At 42.0% G+C, this 23431-nt stretch overlaps 1 protein-coding gene across 1 annotated transcript in view; it reads left to right on the top strand.

Moving 5' to 3' along the window:
• skap1 (src kinase associated phosphoprotein 1) overlaps positions 1-23219 on the top strand; it is a gene marked incomplete at its 5' end in the record, with an annotated part of 28033 nt that extends 4814 nt beyond the window's left edge. The window contains 8 exons of the mRNA XM_083903705.1: positions 9419-9499; positions 9625-9708; positions 9808-9932; positions 10748-10811; positions 12427-12594; positions 14779-14832; positions 14935-15044; positions 22788-23219. Coding sequence (XP_083759831.1) covers positions 9419-9499; positions 9625-9708; positions 9808-9932; positions 10748-10811; positions 12427-12594; positions 14779-14832; positions 14935-15044; positions 22788-22880 — 779 coding nt within the window. The 3' untranslated portion in view covers positions 22881-23219. The remainder of the gene's footprint in view (positions 1-9418; positions 9500-9624; positions 9709-9807; positions 9933-10747; positions 10812-12426; positions 12595-14778; positions 14833-14934; positions 15045-22787) is intronic.
• Positions 23220-23431: the final 212 nt, after the last annotated feature.

Here is a 23431-nt window from a genome sequence, read left to right as displayed (position 1 = left end):
GAACAAAGGAATTATTTGCATTTTTGCTTGATATATTAATAATGTTTTCAGCTCTATAGGCAGGTGTTCATGCTGGAACACAACTTCTGTCAGTGATTACTGTGCTGGCCCCAATTTCCTAAACCAATTACTGGCAAGAGAATACACTAGTAGGATAACCAATTTGAAGTTATGTCTTACTGTTGCCTATTCCTCATATGAATATGAGGAGCCAGTGTGCACAGTAACAACATTATTACACGGCGCTGGTAAATAGAATATTAAATTTGAATTTCATCATTTTGGCCGTGGCTTGAAAAAGCTGTATAAAGTGAAGTGTTTTTTGAGTGTGCATGCCTGGCTGTCTTGGCTGGTGAACCAGGAGAAACAATGCCAGCTGACAGAGTGATGTTCCATTAGGGGGTTAATCAGCAATCTTTTGGCTGCCAACTGGCCTTCGTCTCTGTTTGATGTCGAATGAAGTCGTGGAGAAAGAGGAAGTTAGTGGGCGCGTCATTGGAAAAACAAATGATTCTAAATGAATGAGAGATGCAGCAGGCAAATCTCTTGTGAAATAAACCCTAATTTTGATGTGAAATAAACACACGCAGGCACCTGGACGGTATGTTGAGATTCACAAATGACCTGTCGCTGCAGATTTGTTGTTTTGTGAGAGTGCAATCTCTACACACAGTGAACTTTTGACCTTTGGCCTCATGCTTGGCCAACCTGTGACCTGTCTGCATTCAGTCCAGAGTTATGCGAGTGATTGGCCTTCCTGTCTCAGAATGGCCATCAGTCACAAAGTTTCTTAGGACTTGCTGATAACCATCCGCTGTAATTCTCAGTCAGAATATCTGCCAGGAGATTAATTTTTCACCGTATTCATCGGCGTATGGATTTCATGACATTTGCATAGTGGCTGCTCGTTTGCAAGGAAGCGAGGAACATGTTAATGACCCCCGCTCCTCCTCATTCTCCTTCGCTCTTCTCTCCTCTCCGCCCTCTCTCGCTGCCTGCCTGCATGCTATTCTAGAAAGACACACACACACACACACACACACACACACACACACACACACACACACACAAACTCACATTATGAGCCAGGAGCAGTTTCTGTGCATCGCTGCAACTGCTTGCCATCAGGGTTCAAAAGTTCACACTATTCCCCCAGGGCTACTGTGCTGCTGCAGATGCTGATAGTCTTCTCTCTCTCTCTCCCTCTCTCTCTCTCGCTCTCTCCTCTCTCTCTGCCATTCCCTCCCTCTCTCCCTTGCTGTTTACACTATTAATCTTGTACACTCTCTCTCACATGCTCACTCACACTCCCTGGCAAGAAGAGAGAGGCTTGAAGGGGGGATTTGGACGTATTTAACCGAGGGGCATCCATCACTCTCCTCTCTGGCTTCACCCCCACAAAAAGCCACTCTGTGTAGTTTTTGCATCCTCCTGGTTTGTCAGCGCTCAGATGCGGCTCTCTCCTCGTTTGCTTTGTTTTATTGTTGCATAGCATATAATTACATCCCAGCGTTGCCACCGGTGTAGCACCCCGTTGAAACCCAGGGACAACAGGCGAAGGTAAATGTGCTGCAGTCCATCTGTAAAGCGGCATATAGGCAGAATGCAAAGTGGGAAGCTGGGGCAGGGTGGCTCCTAATCTCCCCCAGAGCTGTCAATGTCACAGACAAATAGCAAAACTATCAGATGCAGCGGGTTCACCCAGAGGTTAGCGTTCCCAGGTACCTCCTGCATTCACTCCCTCTCTTACTCCCCCTGCCTTGCAAATGAGAATTTGATTTTGCCCTCCACTGGAATCCATTTCTGGAGATGAATGAAGTTTCAATGCCAAGCCCAGGTGGCCCTGCTGATTTCTTAGGGAAATAAATGGAGATGGGAGAGATGTGTTGGCCTGTAAACAGACAGTGACATGACGGCTTCCAATGCCTCTGGGGTCCCTCTGTTTAATTGTTGCTGTAATGTAGCACTTTAAGGTCATTAACATACCCTGGTGGAGTTATTCTGGGATGTTGAAGATGCATCCCTCTTCATACTGGGATCAATGCATGGCTGTGGGAAGTCAGCACAATGTGTGTCATGCAGGACAGGGCTGTCGTGGGCTTATATGATTTTTTGAGGATACATATCTTCAATGGAATGTTTTTTTTTTTTTTTTTCTTTCCTTACCCATTGATCTAAACCGATGCTGTAAGTTATCATGTCTCGGATAAGTAGAAAAGAAGTGAAGGGATTGGGTGCCACATTTTATTGTTTAAAAGCATAATTTAGTTTCACAGTATAGTTTATAATTAGTTTGATTACAAAAAAGAAAACAAAAAAAAATTGTGCATTTGGAGAAATAACTTTAAAAACAAAACAAAACATAAAACTGACATTTTATAAAATATCAGACCTTTGGATAATTGTTGTTTTGCTTAATTTGATGCGGTCATTGATTGTAATTTTGGTTTGTGTATGGTACAACAATAACAAAAATTTAATAATTAAAAACATTTAAATTGTGTTTCTAATAATGGATCTGCTTTGTACTAGTTAATTTGTATATTGTATATTTCAATAACTTCTTTGGTAGTTAGTGTTACAGAGGCTGACATTATTTTCTTTTGAATGGTCTTCTTTTACATTCAGTTTGTGGTTTATTTATTTAGTTATTATATGAATGAAAAACTTGAAGATTTTGATTTCATAAAGATTTAAAAAGTTAGAAAATAATTTTGAGTTGAAAAAGAAAATATATTTTACTTGTAACTCTATCACTTCTCTATAATATAAAGTATATTTTGAAAATATGTAAATAAAATACCTTTGATTTGATTCATGTCATCGCAGATGAAAATGAGCCATAGTTTCTGTCTCAAAAGAGGAAACGAAGCAAAAGAAAGGATCAATCCTAAATAATTATTCTATTCTCACCCCTATTTGTTTATCAAAGATAAAACAGACACCCTCCCAAATTATATAATAAATACCAATCATCAAAAACGATGATTAATACAAAAATAATATGAATGAATAATAATCTTTTTATCATTTAAATAAAAAAAAAGAAATCATAATAATGATACATTAATTTAATTCTAAAATCCCAGTAGGTTAAAAATCATATGACATTAAGAGACAATAAATTAATTAAATGTTTTTATTTTGACCAAATACAAATAAAGAAAAATAAAGGAGACACTGATTTACACCTATAACACCTGTTGCCCGCGAACATGCCGGTGATCCATGTGAATAAATGCATCGTGGAATTGTTTATTGGCACAATATGTAACACGAGTGACTATAATATGAGAGTGATTATATATAAAGGTAACAGGCATGAGATATTGCTCAGGAATCACAGTGCATGAACACAGTTCTGCGGAACATATTTACTCACCCTTATTGCTGAAATGATATTTGAAGCATTTTAGAGGAAATAACGGAAGCGTTTTAAAGTTGCAATAACTGTACATTCACAGGGTGAGTGTGTTGATTTCCTCTTGAGTGTTTTTCCCTGCAGGCTCTGTCGATGACTCTGTTATATCCCGCTTTTATCACAGATGTGCACGCTCTCTTGTGGGCCCAAACACCTCCGTTGTTGGTATTTATATCAGTACAAGTATGCTTTTTCCCCTTTTGTTTGTATTTATTTTTATTTCTTTTGTTTGTTTTTTTTTTCTTTTCTTTGTCTCTTGTCAGTGAAGCAGCTGAAAACCATCCCCAGCGATTAGAGGATCATTGTATCTGCAGTTAAGCATTTGAATAGTGGTAGTAAATCTAGAAAAGGGAAATTCAGGGTCGCTGTAGACGCCGCTTGATAGCTGCCCAGGGGGAAGGCAATGTCACATAGTAAATTTAGCCCCTTAGTGTCTTTGCAGTAGCTGGCCTGTGATGTTCAAACGCAGGAAAAGAGCAAAACGGAGTCGAGAATAATTTGACGTCTATTCCTGCGTATAGAGCCACATACGTTGTTATTTTTTTTTATCCCAAATTGCTTCACATATAGAAGAAAATAAAGGAGACAAACGCTCAATATCTCTGCATGGGATGGAGTTGGAATGTTATCGATTTTTTGGATTCCGAATCATTGAAGAAAACCAAACCTGTGCATATCCTCGCTTTTACTAAGGCGTCACTCAGTCAAAAAGCTTTTATCTCACGTCAAGGGAGACTCGATGTTTAACCTGATTGACAGCCCTGATCAGAAGAAAAAAACACACACATAATCACTCCTGCATAAATCCGTGGTGCCATTTAACATTATCTGAAGACGGCCAGGCATGGTTGCAGCTCGATATAATGCACTGCATGTTTTCTTTGGTTTAAACACATGCATTAGGAGGTCCTAAACACGGTTTATGTATTGATGACTGAAGTCCTAATCAAATCACGGGGAAGAGAGGAGGGCAGGAAAGACATTCTGCCCTTAACCTCAGTGCCGCTCAGTCTCTCCTCCCTTTCTGACGGCCGCCTAGCCGGAGGGACGCGCAGCAAAGGCCTTCTTCTGTAATGAGGAAAAATGTATCAATTTAGCTTCGGCCTGCGTGCAGATTGAGCGCCGGGTGGGTGAAGGTGCACTGAGTGAATCCTTTTTCCTAATCAAGGACAGTATGGAAGAGGATTGTGGTCTCGCTGGCTTCGTCTGTAGAATCAGCAGCATTCCACCCCCTCAGACCCCCCACCCCACCCTGGGCCGGGGAGCCTCTTTCTGCCTTCTGTTTCACCTCATCAGAAGAGTTCACGCCGAGGTCAGGTCCTGCCCCCCTGATGCTGCATTCACTCCAATACCTCTCGCGTCGAAAAGGCACTGTGAAAGCCCCTGTGCTCAAGGACTAAGCAAAGGAGAAAGAAAACATATGATTACTTTCCAATTTTCATTCCAACCTACACACCCTTAAATGGATTTATTTATCCCATTAATGCTCTCAACTCTTTTCTTTTTTTTTTCTCTCACCTCACAGTCAACGCAAGTAAATGACACAACTGCATTTTTTAAATTTCTCCTTCTTTAGCTCCTGATGCAATATTATCCAGTATCTAGAGTATCCAGGTACAAGCTATCAGCCAATAATTCACATTAGCCAAAAATTTGCCAAACATTAGAATTAGCATTTTAATGCAAAAAATATCAAGTAAACATTTACATGATAATATGATACATAATATTATGATACATAATAGTAATTTTTAATGTATTTTGAACTGTTTCTACATCATAACATTTAAAGAGCAAATGCTGACAATACTTAAAAACGTAAAATAATACATAGCAGTAGTGGTAGTACTTGCATCATGAATGAAAAGAGAGCCGTTTAAATTGTGACGGAGCGGAAAAATACAGACGACATGATCGAATAACTTCACAACATCAGATAAATGTCAGCATCACAAAGGACAACAGATTTTACAATCTGGCATCAAATGGGTTACAAGCACAGAGGACGGCAGATTTGGACACACAAAACACACACTAACACACACACATAAAAGAATAGATAGTGTAGACATGAGAGACGTGCAATATTTGACTTTAAATACACCAGATAGACACTGACGGACAAATATTATGAAATAATTTTTCATTTTCATGTCGTTGCCATTCCACCAGACAATACTGTCCGTACATCAAACGTCATAAATACAGCACGGCATTTCCGCCATGACATATATAGAGTATTACATGTCTACACATCAGCATAATCTCTTGTTTTTTATTTTATTTTATCCTTCTTGTGTGTTTTACGGCCAGTTGGCATCCATAATGTTGCATTACTGCCTCTTTTTTCTCTTTGCACAGTTTACCTCCATGTGTCCAAATGACTTTCTGCATCATTTTAGGTATTACATTATGTATTGCAACATTATTTTCTTCATGAAATTAAATGATTTTTTCAATATAACACAGGTTCAATAAATATATCAGTATCATATGTATGCATTGTGCAAACATACTTTGAGACGTAGCACAGAAATTTAAAACCACTGTTTACTGGTTTCTTCTTGGAATAAAACTGAATCTGTAACAATCTGACACTTCATTGCAATAATTATTAATATCGACTGATTTGGAACTTGTTATTGTGGTAACATTTTTGGCCATATATTGTTTTTGCAGACACAGAGTAGCGGCAGAGCCGAGAAAACACTCGCTGATGGTTGCGTCCCGTTTCTCCGCGTAAACGGCTGCAGAAACGGTGTGATTCCTGTAGCTGGGGCTCCAGTAACGGTCAAGACCCCTGACTCATAAGTGCATGTACCCTGCTGGGACTGAACCATGCCAGCTTTGTCAGTTGCTGTCCGACTGTCTGAAAAAAAAAAAAAAAAAAAAAGACTTCTCACTCTCCTCTCATCCTTCCCATCATCTGCACTCCTCTGCATCCTCAGTGCATTTCGGTGTTTTCATAACATCTCTGTTGCATTATGACCACCGTTAGATCTAATGTAACATATTATTCCTCCCACCCAACCATTTCCCTTCATTTTGATTCACTCTCTATACAGCCTTTGATTGACTTTCATCCCAACTAAAGTGGATTTTAATGAGAGAATACATTAACTCCCTCTGGTCATGCTAACATAAATCAGACCTTTCTTGCAGGATCAACTGCTGAGCTCATAACACCATGCTGAGAGAGTGTGAATAACCAAATGAGAGATTGCGGCTGTGGCAAACTGCTGCCAACTCAGATGCATTGTTGCCAGTACCTTCCCCAACATGGCTTTAAGACCAGGCGACAGAACGTGTAGCGTAGGCACACGGGTCAGCCCGCGTACGGAAATGCCTCTTTGTCAGGATCAATTAACACATATTTCTGGTCAATTTCTATAGATTATCCTCCTTCCATTTGGAAATTGGGTGGCTCAAATCTCGTCTCGCTGATTACCACTGAGAGCTGTTAGATTCAGTTAGCGCGGCCCGTAGCAACTCCTCACCTTGATTTACGAAACGCGGGATGTGACTCTCACATCGCATCTATCTGCTTCTCTTTGTTGGTAATTGCACTCAGCTAAATAGGTTATGCTGAAATATCAATAAATTGCCATCAAATTAATGTCAATACCAAAGCTTTGGATGGCGCTAATTAAAACGCAAAAGGGATGAAAATGAAGTCATGGCATTGCTCTGAATAATTGATACGGCCATTTATGATTTTTATGAAAGAGTGCCGTCTGTCTGCCATTTTGATGAGCCTTTAATTAGATGCATTAATGTGTCTCTCTCTGTGCCTGTGCTCAAACTCAAAACTCAAACACCATGATGGTTGCTGCTTTTTTTTTTTAACACTCTAAATTACACATTTTCAAATAACATTACCCCTGAATATCCACTTAAAATTGCATTGGTCCCAAAGAGGTGTTAGTGTGTAATTTTCATTAAAGGAGGCGTTTTTTTTTTTAACTCGGGAGCAATCAGGACTCTGCTTTTGTTTAGGGTGGAATTAAGGACTTGAGCAAGGAGCGTTAAGCAATGCACTGCTTTTAGGTTGTGCTGCGACCCTGTGGAAGAACGTAGAATTATAATTGTGCTTCAGTTTGCACTCAAGCTCATGCACGTGCGCGTGCATGTGTGCTACGCTCTGCTGTATTCCTGTTTGAGGATTCATACAGTCAAGTGAGGTCACTCAGCGTTAAAGTGTTAAACACGCACAAATGTGTAATGTTTATTGACTCTAGCAGATCAGAGTGATCCCATGTTGATTTTGTACCTCCTCATCTATTAGCCGTGCTCGACCTTTGAGATAAATGAAGAGCGAGGGAAGCAGACGGATGAGGGGATTAGAAGTGGGCCGCAACAGGGAAGCAGGCCCGGGGAAAAAAAATGGACGGTCTGCTGGCGGATGGATGAGGTGGGGGAGCATAATGACCGCTGTTTGTTATGATGTACTGAATCAGGTTCTCTTTGACAAAACAGTCCCGAGCACCTCTGTATTTATTATGTCACCAGTCAGTCCATCCACAACGGCAGCCTGATGATATGTGAGTGTGTTAGTGCGCTGAGGTGTCTGGGGCTCTGCTCTAGAATGACCCGCTCATCCGTCAGGCCCACGAGCTGAGGCGCGGCGGCGTTGTCGGATCACACGCTGCACTGTTGTGAAGTTAAATCTCTGGAATGTAAGCCAAGCTAAGGATATCAACTTCACCCCCTAGATCAGAGTGTTTCTAACAGGACACACACTGAGGGCAGACTCAAAGCAGCCGCTCTCAGAAAGAGAGAGAGAGAGGGAACAAGACACAGATGGAGCGAATATTTCTAGAAAAGCTGCTTTTTCTCATGTTGGCGATTTTTTAAGATTGAGTAAGAAAGAGGTTCCTCTTTTTCCATTGTTAGGAGGTGCTCTTTGTTTAAGTCAAAGGACCTTGTTTGGTGTGACATGTTTGGTTTTTCCCAGCAGTTAAACAGGGGGATGGACTCCAGGCATTCCCCTTGTCATCAGTGGACTGTGTGAGGTGTCACACTGACCAGTGTAAATGATCTTTAAATTGTTCCTGTGTTTCAGACTAAAAAGGCGGTTCCTGTTCGCCCTGGGCTTTTTCCTCCTGCTAAGACTAATGAATTTGGAGGATGCTGAGCTTTGTTTTTGACACATGGAAAAAAAACCCAAGTAGTCCTGCTGAAGTACAGGGCAGAAGATGGCCCCTCAAGGCCAAACAGGGGTCACTTTTACAAGGTGCCCTCTAATGACTTAAGGCGAGACAGTAGGTCAAACAAGCACATTTCTTGTTAGACCTTCAAAACTAAGTCAAACATGGAACAGCTGCTTAAAAGCACTTCTCTGCAGGTGTTCTGGTGAATGGGAGGTTTAAACACACTTCATATAATCACAGCGTTAGATTGCACCTCCCCCACAAAGATGAAAAAGCAGAGCAAGAGAGAGGCGTCTTAAAACTTCTCCCTCGCACAAATGGCACAGTAGGATTAATACTCTCTGACATACGTGGTGCATTGCTTTCTAACAACTGCACTAATTAACTTAAGGCTCTTAAGGGTGTGCCATTGTCCTCTCATGTTTTCAAATTTGACTTTGCAAATTGATGAGAGTTGTTTGAGTCCCCACAGGAAGGTTGCTCCCATTAAAAGTGCAATGTGAGCAGATGAATGGAGTGCAGTGCTCAGCAGCACTGTACACGTATTGATCCCAGTTTGCTCAAGCCTATAGCTGGGATGTATTTGATCCACAGAGTGGGAGATTTTATATGCACGGTGTGTGTGTGTGTGTGTGTGTGTTTGTGTTGCCTTTTAAGTGCAGCTTATTGGGGATTGGAACAATTAGCTAATAATAGTTTTTAATCACTTATCAAAAAGGAAAAATCTTTAAAGCTTTTCTCTTAATAAATCAAACATTGTTGGATTTTGAAGTTGTAGCTGAATTTCTCTTTGTGCGTCTCCTTTGTGTGTTTCTTAGATTAACAAATTGAATACTTTTATTCCCAGATTTTGGTGACATTCCAGCCGTGGCAGCTCAAGACCTTAACAACATTTTGAAGCAAGGCTTCTTGGAGAAAAAACGGAAAGGTATGACAGCCTGTAGATACCAGTCCTGGATGGGTGACATTTAGGCTTAGTAGCATAATGTGTAATAGAAAATATTTGAAGATATTTATTTACTTGTATTGAAACCTATGTATTTCCGACATTAGATCACAGCTTCTTTGGCTCCGAGTGGCAAAAGAGATGGTGCGTCCTGAACAACTCAATATTCTACTACTACGGCTGTGAAAAAGGTTTGTATTAAATGTCCAGTATGTGCGAGTCGTGTCACACAGGTACTTCAAGTGAATCAGATAACTCAGGCTCACTCTGTGCACTCGTCCCTCCCGCAGATAAACAGCAGAAGGGTTCATTTCATATCAGCGAGTACGGCGTTCAGCTGGTGCCCAACCTGAGGAGAGACTCCAAGAAAAATGCCTGTTTCGAGTTCTTTGCAGTGGGACGGCGAGCTTTCCAGGTCTGCATTAACACCACATAAAAATCATTTAAATGAAATAATATGTCAGGTAATTGAAGTAAAGCAAGATCATGTAGATATATATTATTGTGGATATGGTACTGATTTTAACAAGAAAGTGTTATCCATGTGTGCCAGAGATCACCTAATTCATTCAACTTTGGTCACATTTCTGTGAAAAAATAATATATATATATATATATATATATACAAGTCCTCATATTAGATCACTTTGATTAGAATACATTTAGAATTCTTCAGACGATTAACACACATTGACCTTTAACATGACCATAGTAAAATTAATGTCAAGTAATAATTAACTCAATAATATAAATTTGGACATTTCTTTTGCAAAAAAAGGTCTATGTTTTTTTGAATTTTTATTTTGCTGCATTATTCAATAGCTGAAGCAATAATTTCCTGCTGCTTAATATGCTATAATAGACTATTTCTTAAATTATCAGTATTTTTGCTGTCTCACAATTATTTGCTTTGAGCTCTAATCTAAATTCATAAAATAAAAAAAAACCTTCAATACACATGTATGTATGGTACATTGGCAGATTAACTCTCTGCGTATAATAATGTTTTCTCAATCATTGTGAATTTATGAAATGTGCTTTTAGAATAAATTACTTTAACCCATTAAATCCTCTCCTAAAAGACAAGGTTTCTATTTGGCCTTTTGTGTGGCAGCACGCAAGCGATTTGGTCCGTGCCTCCAAGAAGACAAATCTGGACTTTTATGTCTGCATAAATGCACTCTTAGATGTGATGATAATTGCAGGATTATTGCCATTCTGTCCCCTCAGTTCACTGCCAGCAGCCCTCAAGAGGCACGAGAATGGGTGGACCAAATCAATTTTGTACTTAGAGGTAGGTTTTTGTGTGTGTGTGTGTGTTTTTCTGGAATACCGAGTGCATATGCAGCTTTTCGGAAGAGCGGGCTCTGCATTTTAGCTTTTTTTTAGATGTCTGTTTACGTTAAGAATGTAAAGACTTAGGTTGAAGACTAATTTATTCTGGTGTGTATAAATAAAATTGACTGGCTTTTTAAAAGTTACAATGATTAATTGGAGAATACAATAAGAGCACTATAAACCTTTTTCGACCTTGCTTTTTCCCTCATTTTTCTACCAAAGTTTGCTTGTGTTTCTGCACAGCCGAAAGGTCACAAGTGAGGGAAAGTGCTTTATCATCTGTGGCTCAAATAAAAACCACCCGATCCATCACGGGCTGCACAGCCGTCCTGAGTCTCCTCATTCGACAAGTCACCCACCATGTCACGTGCGCCGTCATGTAGCTCTAGTTCTCCTCCACCCCTCCCCGCCAACCACTCCTCCCCCTAACCCTCCTACCAAATTCCAACTTACAGGAAATTGATTGGTAGATGTTCTGGTTATCCTCCAGTGACATTGATTTCTGCTTGGCCGCTGGTGTACGGCGGCGGACCTGATACCCTGTGTTGCAGTGGCCAGTCGCCTGCAATGAGACGGCTCCTCCATCTGAGAGAGCAGTCCTGCCTCGTCTACTCTAAAATGGGCTCGGGCTGGGCCACTGATTTGCGGGAAGTAACAGACACTGTGCAGTTTGTCTTACTTCACTTCCAGTCCAGTTTCACTACAGTGCACCGTCTGATTTTAACCTCTTTACACCCAGAATGCTTATGGAGAATTCTAAAATTCTTCTGCTTAAGTTTATTTTGTATCCTTTTGCCTTTGTTTGCAACTGACATGAGTGACATGCGGGGTGACAGGCAACACAACTTGTTAAATGTCGTCTTGATAAGTAGTAATAATAATTCTTTTTTTGTAATAATCAGCAAATAAAAAGAAAAGAAACAAAAAGGGAGATTACAAGTTAGGGAACAGACAGTAAAGAATAGTCATAAACAGGAAGTAGTCAGAAAACTCTATAATAATAATAAGAATTTGATCAATTCATCAATCTTTTTGCTGTTTATTCAGGGGATAAAACAATTATAATTAATAAAATATTAATAAATATAATTTAAAAAAGCATGTACATAGTTTTTAATCCAAGGCCTTATTTTCACCCTTGCCCTTAATATCTGTCATACTTTGAAAGTGCACTAATTCATCATTTTATTAAAAAAATACTTGAATTTAACTGAAAGCAAAAGTAGCGTGCATTTGCTGAGTCATTTTCTCTGTGTCATTGTACCATTGCAAATCAACTCCTAACGTTAGGATGGAACTGTTAGCAATTTGAAGACAAGAAAAAATATATATAAACATCTCACAGAGTCAACAAGTAATTAATTCATTAATAGAAATATAAAACACAATAATTTAAGCCCGAGTTTAAGCCTCTAGTGTTTTTATTTTTAATGCTACAATGAAGCACATGCCCTTCCAACATTTCTATTATTCCCCCCTCCTTTTAATACATGTTTGTGTCTTTTGTACCACGCTGTGCTCCATCTCCGCGCTAACGCCGCCCATCACGCCGTCTCTCCTTCCCCTCATAGATCTCAGCTCCACCTTCATCCCTCCCGACGACGAAGAGGAGGAGGAAGAGGAGACCTATGATGACATTGAGGGTGCTGCCCAGGCCTCTCAGAGCGCCAGACTGGCAGGAGGGCAGGAAAGGGGGGAGTGGGGCGAGGACGACGACGATATCTATGAGGTGCTACCAGGTATGAGGACGTGGTTACTACACCAGCGACTGCCCACACACAGATAAAAAAAGACCGGAAGGTGCTACACACACAAACCTGTGTGATACTCAGTCAGACAAATAGACACAGATGCTCTGCCTCTCACACACACACACACACTCCAGCCCTCTGGGATTTTAGCAGCAAGACGGTGTTCGTGATGAGCTTCCCTGGCTGCAAAGTGTGGGCTGCCAGGTGCCTCCCTATCACTACGACACCCAGACTGATCGCTCATTTTAAATCAACACCATAAAGCTTGTCAGGAGCAGGGGTTGACCAAGCTGAGACAAACAGGACGCAGAGAAGGAGAGTCTCTTCCTCTGTTCTCTGTCCTCATCATCCAGAGAGCTATCTGTTTGTCGTCGTATGTCGTGGAAAATCAGCGAGAGTCGTCTCGTTCTCGATGCTCTGTCACAGAACGTCCAATTAGCTAATGTTGCCAGGCAACAAATAGCCTACAATTCAATCCATTAAGCAGAGTTTTGGCTAAAATTGCCTAGCAACAGCAATTTAGTTGAAAGGAAGTAAAAACGGCATCTCTCGGAGCTTAAAATAGTTCTGGAGGTCTTAATGTCACGTCTTTAATAGATATTAGACTCTGACTGAGAGTGTTGCACGGCAAACAGTGTGAGTGTGAGTCTCCACTGAGGGGGGAGAGATGATCCCACGTGTCAGGGTGGCTACAAGATCCCGAGAAGGACAAAAGGGGGTGATCCGATCTTCTCAAGGCCGTCGTCCATCACTCTTTCTATTAAATAAGATACATCAAGATTCTGTTTCACTCAGTGAGTACATTACCTTTGCCAAAATCACTGGTGAGAGGGAAATCAGTCTTCAAACTGTCACACCGGCGTTCAAAGCCATCTGGGAAGAGGTACAGACCCTGACCACAGATGGCATATCGAATGACGGGCTCTTTCGTTCACTTTCTCACCCCTTCACTTATCAATCATTCTGCACCTCCCTTTGCTCGCTCGCAGCTTGGACACAGTGATTAGATACTGTTAAATGATTAGATAATTATGCTTATAACCATTGATTTGGAAAGCTGCTCGTACTTATCTTAATTTCGTAAAACAAACAAAACAAATATTACTGTTTAAGTAAGTATTTTGTTCTGTTCATTTATTAGGCTTGTGCTTCATTTATTATATACTACTATGCCCAATATAAGGAACAATAAATGGAGAAATAATACAAAACGTGTTGACTTAAGTGTTTTAGGTGACGATCAGTTTTTTTTCCGTAGCAGATTTCAGAACATGGCTCAGTTGCAGGCCGAATGCAGCGTCGGTGCCATCAGCTCTGGGGCTGATGACTGATTTTATTGACTGGAAAATTAAATCACTTTGATATAGAAACCGTTGGCCCATTGCCGTGGCCTCTCAACTGAAGGATGCTCTTCTCTACTGCAACTGAAGAGAGCCGGAACGAATGTGTGGACCTTTTGCAAATAAATTTGAAATCTCTTTTTGTCTCTTTTTTTTTTTTCCAGGGGTTCATATGATGCGTGCAAAGTGATCTTATCTGCATTTTTAAAGGAGACAAGAGTAATGGTGTTGTATGAAAATGTGCCAGTCATTGCGTTGCATAAAGACACGAGAAAAACGTTCCGCATCAAAACACAAAGTGTTCCTTTGATCGCAAATATGCATGTGTTGAATATACACTATATATCTCTGTGTGTCTGTGTGTGTCTGTGTGTGTGTGTGTGTGTGTGTCATCCTTCCTGCTCTTCCTGGAAGCAGAGGCGCAGGTTGTGCTGGAAGTTGGATAGTGTTGCTGGGTTGTGGCGTTGCTGTCAGCCTGCGAGTGTTAAGGATGGATGTGGGAGACAGAGGGCAGGCGTATCACTGTGTCACCTCTCAGACCACCGGGTGCCACGCCCCGCAGTCAATGACACGGGCCGCCTCCACGTGCCTTAAAGGCAGCCTCTTTTTTCTTCAACTTCAACTCCTGTCTGGCGCGCAGATAAATCTAAAGAAATTGATTCTCATTGAATAGTTCAATCTTGTGTCACGCGGAGATAAAAACAGAGAGGCTGTGTGTTATTTGTTTCCTGAGAGACACAAAATAAATGCTCTTTAAGTCACTTTTCAATGGAATTCCAAGTGGTAAAATATGTTGGTAAAATAATAATTGTGCTGTGTTTTGTTTGTGTAGATGAGGATTTCCTGGATCAGAAGGATGAGAGCAGTGACAGGAACAGCAAACCAGGTCAGAACCTCATTGGCCTTGTGCTAATAATGAGGACATTTCCAACTCAGTAAGTTGAAGGCGATGGCAAAATTTTAATTTGTGCTCTGCATTTTCTCTCAGCTTGGTCATCAGATTACGCTAACTACTACCAGGGTTTATGGGATTGCCAGGCTGACGAGCCAGATGAGCTGTCCTTCCAGAGAGGAGATCTCATCTACATCGTTAGCAAGGTCAGCAGTGATAATCTGAGACGTTATTTAAAAGTGCTATTAAGGTTATTAGCTGGCAAATGACAAAAAAAAAAAAGGTCCGTACTTTCTTCTTCATTCATGAATCAGTAAATGTGAAGTCTGTTCAGAATTCAGTAATTCAGGGAAAGTTGTGCGACATAGATGCCTTTGAGAATGTTCAAAAACAGATATAAATCAGTTTACCTTCACTGTAACCATGGCAACGTTATACTGGTGATTTACTGTAATTGTCTCATTTTCCCCCAACAAATCAGCAACTCCCTGGTCACACAAATCGGACACAAACTAATGAGTCAGAATCAACTCAGTTATCAGTTTCTCACCAGAAAACAAGCCTTGTGTGTCAATAATCAACAATAATCAAAATGGATTTGGATTTACAAGATTTTACATTCCAAACTGACTGTGATAGTAGCAAATAAGACAACGTTTTAAGCTCACTAGTTCAGTCAAATATGAGATGACTGTTCTGCAGCTCATCTCTACCAGGAATCAATTTCTGACTCATGTTTAAAATGAGTCAAACGTGACGCAGACTGTCTAAAACAGGCAATTAATTAAGAGTTAAACAACGTCAATTCCAGTTCATCGTGGTGTCTTCATTTACCTTTTCTTTAAAACATGCTGATATCGCCAGCGTCACTTGCATGTCGATGCAGCAGAGAAGCGCCGACAGTGGCGTTGTCTATTCCCGGGCCGCTAGGGTGAAGCACCATTCTCGTGCTGTGTAATGGTGCTGTTGTTCATTATAGAGCCTCTATCACAGGGGTTAATTGAGTAGGCAGCCATGCGAAGCTCTTCCTTTCTGTTTGACACAAACTGCAGGTGCATCTCAGCTCTTTTCTCTCAGTCTATTTCCTTGTGTTTTATGGCCATCTTGTAGTTACATGCAGAGTATCTACCATTGAAAAGCCACCCTACTGGAAATCAATGGCTTGTAATTTGGGCACTTTTACTCCGCCGCGTGCAGGCGTCTTGTTCCCAGACTGTTGCTATTGGTTCAGTTTGAAATTGAATCATCATGTTCTGTGTTTAGGTAAATTATCTGAAGAGCAGTGGGAGGAGGAAATTACAGCACACTCAGCTTTCCTGTCAATACTTTTATGGTGGAGATGAAGAAATCGAGTGTTCAATCCCATGACATCTTTGATCAGCAGTTAGAGAAGCTGAATTTGAATTATTTCTTTATAGCAATTCACATCCATTTTTTCTGTGGGAATTTGGGATGTTTTTGTTTCGTGAATATTGGCCTTTTGTTTATAACCGCATAAAATATCCTGAGAGATTAACTCTTAATTGAGGCTCGCTTGCCAGTTCCAGATTAATGAGAGACCAGCCTTCTCTGCCTCTGTGCGCTGTTTGATAGGGGGAAATGTCAAAACAGCCATGTCCATTTTTCACGTCAGGATGACAGAGGCAGTGTACTTGGGGAAACAAAGGGGACCTGGCTCCGTGCTACAGATCTGCTTCAAACTGCCTCAGCCTGGCTGCCATATCACTTTTCACTGGATGGATCCGATTACAGCATCACTGGAGATCTTAAAAGCAAACCCAAGTCCAGGTTGGAAGCGAGACTTGGCTGTAGTATCTCACGCTCTTAATGACACAGATCGCTCTTGCTTTGTCAAGCCGCACGCTGAAGTCATAACACACTGAGAGATTATGAGAGAATATGCTAACTATCTTCCACAGGGTTTAGAGCCCGGGTGTCAGCGAGGCTGTAAATTATGGAAAGGCTAAGTCTGAAACTGCTCCCCGAATTTATTTTTTCTCGTGTCGTCGGATGCTACAACTCCACCTGTGTCTCATTTTGCATCCTAATAGCAACACATTCCCCTCATGAATAGAATTATTTGGATTATGGCCTGTAATCGGCTATTTATTTTAACGAGCCCTTGGGGAGGGCTTCCCTGTGTCTTCTGTGCGAAACATGTTGGCCCTTTCCGCGTCGAGTTTTACGGGGGGGATTCCTAAGAACCCTGACCTCCGTGAGTGAAATACGGGCCCTTGGCTGGATCTCAAGTCTGTCACTTAACTGGGGACCCAGACACATGAAATGGCCGTAATAAAACCAGGGCCCATAAATTCTCTTAGAGGGTGGGAGGCCTGGTTGTCTGTGCTGTTATGTCAACACTGACCATAATTACAAGGTAATAAGGACACGCTCTAAGTGCTAAATCAATGGTGCTAACAAAGTGTTATTTTTAAAGCTGGGATGTGATTGACTGCTGAAGTGCAGAATGGCATAGCCACAGGCGGAGTGTCATATGGCTGTGAACTGAGGAGAACATGCCGATTATATAAAAGGCCCTCATCCATCATTATTGATCTCTCACTTACTGTAAAGTGGGGGCATTTTTACTGTATCTGTGTATTTTTTTCAACCCCCCCCCCGTCCTCCCTGTGTGCTGCTGTGTGCGTGTGCATATCTGCATGTCACTGACAAAGTAAATAAATTAGGAACCTCACAACTCATATGAATCCCATTAGTTCAAGAGAATTAATCTCATGGTGCGCCTCTGCTGCTGGTTTCAGTGATGCCTAACTTGCTTTCCGCAGAGCTTGATGTCGATGCTCAGCGCGCTGATACATGAGGTAGAAACACACTATGAAATCCATCTTGTGATTTTTTTTTTTTCCCCTCCTTCGCTCTGGCATTTCATTTCTGAGAGCTTGCATTTTTCTCATACACATTATGGCATTACAATGACATTTCAGTGTGTGTGATGACTAATATCGCAGAGCTTCCTTTTTTTTTTTGGCAGTATCACACTCTCTGATTTTTTAAAATGCTGCTTATCCTTTAACATGAAAATAATACGGTAGGATTTACAATGTAGCGGCTACAGTGCGGCGTTCATATATCACGGTTGGCTGTAAGCTATTGTTTTACTTTTCCCTGACGTGTGAAACGCTTGTGTACATTGTCAGCTGTGTCTCACAGTAAGCCATACGGTTGTCCTGCATTCTTGCCCTCTAATTTATGTATCCACAATAAAAAAAAGACATGGGCTCCACAGGTCAGCTGTCACATTCCTGTATTCCCACAGGCACTCATGGAGAACGGTGGGATGGAGTGGGGAGAGATTTATGGCACGAACCCCATCCAGGGTCCTTAAAACTCTGGCGAGCTCTGCTGCCACCTCTCCCTCTTCCAGCCCATTGCCCTGCTCACCTCTCTTCTTCCATCTGTTGTCCAACCAAAACACAGAGAGCGGGAGACGAGCCAGCCAATCCGCTGCGTCTCCCAAAGCAATTCACATTTAGACCTATAAGTGTTCAGCTGCAGCTGCTTGTCAGAGACAACGGAGAACGTGGACACCACTGACACCTTGTGGCAGTTTGTGGCTAGTCTCGTAACAGGACGGCTTTATGGAGAGGCAACCTATGCAAACACTAGAAGCTGATTTACTGTCTTTTAAATCCACTTGCTGTGATATTTATCTAACCGCTTCAACTGCTGCTAAAAAAATATAAATAGTAAATTTGTGCTTAAATGGACACTTGTGTTGAATCCAGGCTACCTGAGATGGCCTTTATTCGGGGGGGTCACATCTCTGTTTTACAAGCTACTTTGGTCTGTAGCCCACAGGTCACACTGACTCAGTGCAGCTGAAGAAAAGCAAAAGTGGGCAAACAATCAGATGGGAAAGTCAAGCAAGAGAGACAAAGAGGAGAGATCCCTTTATTCTTTTGTGTGACCCCCCCCCCCCTTCTCCGTTCTCCGTTCCTCTGTCACACACCCATTTAAAGACCCCTAGCTGCTTTTGTGGCCATAGACACCAAGACGCTATAGACAGGCAAGACATCCTATTTACCACCCAGAGTAGCAGGGGGTGAGTCTGGGGTTTGGGGTCATGCAGGAGGCAGCGGTCATCCCCCGGTCAACTACAGTAGGTCATTATTCAGCCCAAGCCAATAGCCCAGAACCGTGTCCGAGCAACCGACCCCCAATCCATTCTGCTTAATTATTATAAATGAGGGGCGGCGTAAACAGCCATCGTTACAGACACTCAGTGGCATACACAAATCCACTTTAAATTGCTATTAAGTTAAGGAGCTATCTGTAATCCCGGGCGTGCATTAGAAAGGAACGAGTAGGTTTTCTTTTTATTAAATCTCATCATCCCTGAGATATTTTCAAATGTTCTCATGCTCTGTCATGTTTCCATGAAGCCAATTCATTGATTTAATTAAAAGCCCACTTGGAAAAAATGGACACTAAATAGCCATTCTGATCCTGTTGTGCAGAATCACCTGCCATATTTTCTATATTATTCCTGGACAGATTTTGGGGGTTTCTTTTTGGCACAGAAACCTTAAAATAACCCACACACACAATAAGTGTTTCCTCCACAGTTTCAGGTGCTATCAGGTCATTTGTGTGGCAGCGGCGTGAGCAGTTACGAGGGCCCGCTAACCCGATTGCAGATTACAGATTACTGTCTTCTGTCAGGCACAAGGTGTTCATGTTTCTTTGTTAGTGACCGCTGATGGAAGAACTGCAGTGTGTCTGATGAGTCCACATAGAGGAGAGGATAAAAAAAACAAAACACAATGGATGCAAGCAGAAGGCTAATACAGGAGAGATGGAAAGAGAGGAATAGGAGGGGAACGAGGAAGGAGGCTGGAGATAGGAAGAGAGGGAGGAAGGGAGAGATTGTAACACCCAGGCGGCGGGTTCAGCAGCAGGGCAATGAGAGACTTCCTGCGCTCCATCACGCCCAAGGCCTGCCTCAGTCAGCTGTTGGCCAAGGAAAGATGCCTCATGTGTCAGGCTTATTAGCACTCCCCCTACTTTGTATGCATTTGGGATTGTGTATATTTGTGTGCATTTCTTCTGGGAGTCTGTGGTTCAGGGAAGGAAAAGAGAAAGGAAGGTCAGGATTTTTGTTTTTAAAATAAAATGTGTGTTTTGTAAAGCTGTGGTCAGAGCGTAGAGAAATTTAAAAAGTGTGTTTTGTATAGTTACACAGCGTGAAGCGACACCTGCTTCGCCCGCTGTCTTTCACCGCATCCACCCAACCACGACTCAACCACGTCTCCTTTTTTTTTTGTTGCTTCAGGCTCGGTTAGTTGTCAATCCGTCCTCCGGTCGGGGACATGAGCGATGGGCCTATCAGAATGCCACCATTAGCCAGCCCCCTGAGTGGTAAATAAACGATCGTGCCGGTACACTGCAGGTGTTGTCATGGCAACGTGCGCTCAGTGCCAGCCCCGCCCACGCTCATTCCCCTGCTCTCTCCACGGAGGAGTCACCGGGAGGTTAACGAGTCAACGCGCCGCAGCCACCACAACACGGCGCTGTTTGTCCCCCCCCCCCCCCAGCCCACACTTGTCCTCCCTTTGCTCCCACAGAGTTTATTTGAGCTGCATCCAGGTTGCAGCAAACACAGGCTCTGATATGTGTCACCTCTCGCACACAGCGTGTTCCCGTACGTCTCATAAATGGGACAAAACCAGACGTTTCCCCGGACGCCGCTGCCCAGACACACTTGATTTACCTCACAACAGAGCATCTCGGAGGGAACATCTCCCCATTTCAGGTGAACGCTTAACAACTTGCTCGATCTCTCACGGTGCCACACTGAGCCGCAAATGTGCCTGCCCCCAAACCTTAGCATCGCAACACTTCAGATGCAGAATCACACAAAAACAAATCAACCCCCCCCGAAAGACAAAAAAAGAGGAGAACAAACAGAAGGAGGTGGACGTTGATGAGTTGGCATCATTTGGATAATTTACTCTCCACACCTCTTGGAATGTCCCCATTACAGCAGGTGTACTCTGGATGAACCCTTTTCAAGTATGAGGGAGATGGACTCTGCACGCCTGACAGACTTCCACCGCCATTGGCACCCACTCTGTGATGTAGCAGTGGTATTAAAATGGCGGCGCTGATAATCCAAAAGACCTTTCTCAGGGAGAATTTGAGACCGACTGCACAGATGGGCCACAGAGATAAATAAAAATCTCTGTCACTACGGTTGGTGGAATAGTGCTGTGACGCCCCCAAGGGAGAGAAAAACTGTTTCACTCCCTCTCTCCGATGCCTCCCCCCCCTCACGTCCGTCTGTCTCCCCTCTCCTTCTCCTCTTTTTCCCGTCCTCTCAAATGAGAACCAGAGCCAGCTTTCCGCAACCGGGCTTTTCCCCTCCAAGGCGTCATATTGGACCATAAAAGGACCCATTTGGACGTAACTTAGCCCTGTGCGATGAGTTCAAACACTCACTGAATTGTCAATCAGAGTTTGTCATCAACCCAAGCACAGTGTCGCGTTCCAGGCAGCATTGAAACCAAGAGGCCTGGATGGACAAGCTCCAAACACCACTCATTAGCTGCAGCAGGCCTCATTTCCAAGTTTGGATGGAAACTGTTGACAAAGTGCCGTCATCCTGTCACAGTATGAGTGGGATTTTAGAAAGATCAAACACAACCGGTTAGAGCGAGAAGTGAACTCTCACTCCACTTTGAAACGTTTATTATGCGTCTTCGCACACGTGTGCGCGCACAGATGTGGCAAAACGTAGCCGAGCGTGGCCGATCTTCTTCTTCTCGGGCGCAGAGACAAAATTGGTCACCCAGCCATTTTCAATCTGCCAGAGAACAGGGGAGAGACGTGGAGGGGATTATGGGGAACGATCAATCTCGGACCACCACGGGATCATGTGGCGGTCGAGATGTGAATCAACTTCCTGTAATGTTTGCGGCACAGATGTACAAATGCATTATGAGAGTGTCTTAGTTTGAAAGGGCTGTGTACGTGTTTTAATTCCAACAAATCCGTGAAACAATGTGTGTGTGTGTGTGTGTGTGTGTGTGTGTGTGTGTGTGGAGCAAACAACAGAATATGTTTACTTTCAATTAATTCAATTTTACTGTGACAACTAATCAAATAAGGATTGTTTGAGTGATGATTAAATGCATTCTAAATCAAATATCACACTCTCTTTCATTTTTAAAGATACTTCCAGTTGAGAAAAACAACTTATATTAATTGGAAACAACATTGAAAACAGCTTGTAGTAGAAGTAGACGAAATACATAAAAATTGAAGAACTAGAAGTTTTTCACTGAACAAAAACACCGTAATTATATGTTCATCATCTATTTAAATCATTTAAATCTTGATACATGTGTTTGTTTGTTTTCCATTTGATAAACTCTAAACTCTAAAAAAATGTTCCTAATTTCCCCCAAACCCTGAAAGTGCTGTATATATTTTTTGATACATGAGGTTATAAAACAGATGACAGAGTTAACGGTTTCATGTTTTTATTCACCTGCATATGTAATCACATTTTTTTCCCCCTAAATTGAGGATCTAGGCCGTGTTAGTTTGTAAAAGTTGTGGTGTGAATTGTGACATAATATGAAATTGAACTGACTTTAATTCACAATTAATGACAAAACTGAGATTCTGTTTCAGTTTCTTTTATTTAACCACAGAACAAAAACGACGTTTTCCTGAAATGAGTCTGGGAACAGCAGTTAAATTGGTTACCAAAAAGAAAGCGGTTTAATTTGAGACTCTCACTGTCTCAGTTATTCAGCCACTTGAAAGGACACAGGGGCCACAGTTCAAATCATTTAAATGGCTGTTCTCGCGTTAGCGTTATTATGAGGTGGATCTCGCATTAAAATCAAATAAAAATGTGAGATTGGTGCTGCTGTCGTTCGCCAGCTCTTAACAGTTTTTATTTGTTCATATTCTGGGTCCAGGAGTACAACATTCACGGCTGGTGGGTCGGCGAGCTGAACAGCACCATAGGCATCGTCCCCAAAGACTTCCTGCACCCCGCTTACATCCTCTGAGCGCCAACAGGTACACAGCTACTCTCTTATCATCAGTGTTATGGACCATTACTGAGGCCCGATACACACAAACGGTCCCCTTGGTGCTCATCCACATTGCCATTGAGGTATATTCAGTGGTTGACCTGCCATTTATGGCATCTGCTGGCTGGAAGAAGTACTACATAAAGCGAGCGGGAACGCTGCAGTGGGGGGCGAGAATAAATCCGTGCAACAAAAGCATAATCATGGGCACCGCAGACGTCGTATTTAAGACAATTTTGCCCTAATACAGTTAGATAAGCAAAGCTTGAAATGAACACTGAATTATTGATGCATGTTTGTCTGATAGTACGTTTCTTTCTTCTTTTTTTTTTCCACATAGAGCTGCTGCTGTTTACCGACAAAACACAGCCATGATTCTCACCAACAGTCCTGTCAGATAATGTCTTATAATGTTAAATTCTTCTCTCTCTCAGAAGACTGAATTACATTCTGTACATGTGCTGCACTTCTATTGATTCCTATGTACTATTGAGATTCATAGGGAAGATATTGTGAATGGAATATAC

The sequence above is a fragment of the Microchirus variegatus genome (genome assembly GCF_963457635.1).
Source record: "Microchirus variegatus genome assembly, chromosome: 17".
Taxonomy (NCBI): Eukaryota; Metazoa; Chordata; class Actinopteri; order Pleuronectiformes; family Soleidae; genus Microchirus; species Microchirus variegatus.
Note: the sequence above shows the minus strand (reverse complement) of the source record. Positions and strands in the feature narration are given on the sequence as shown.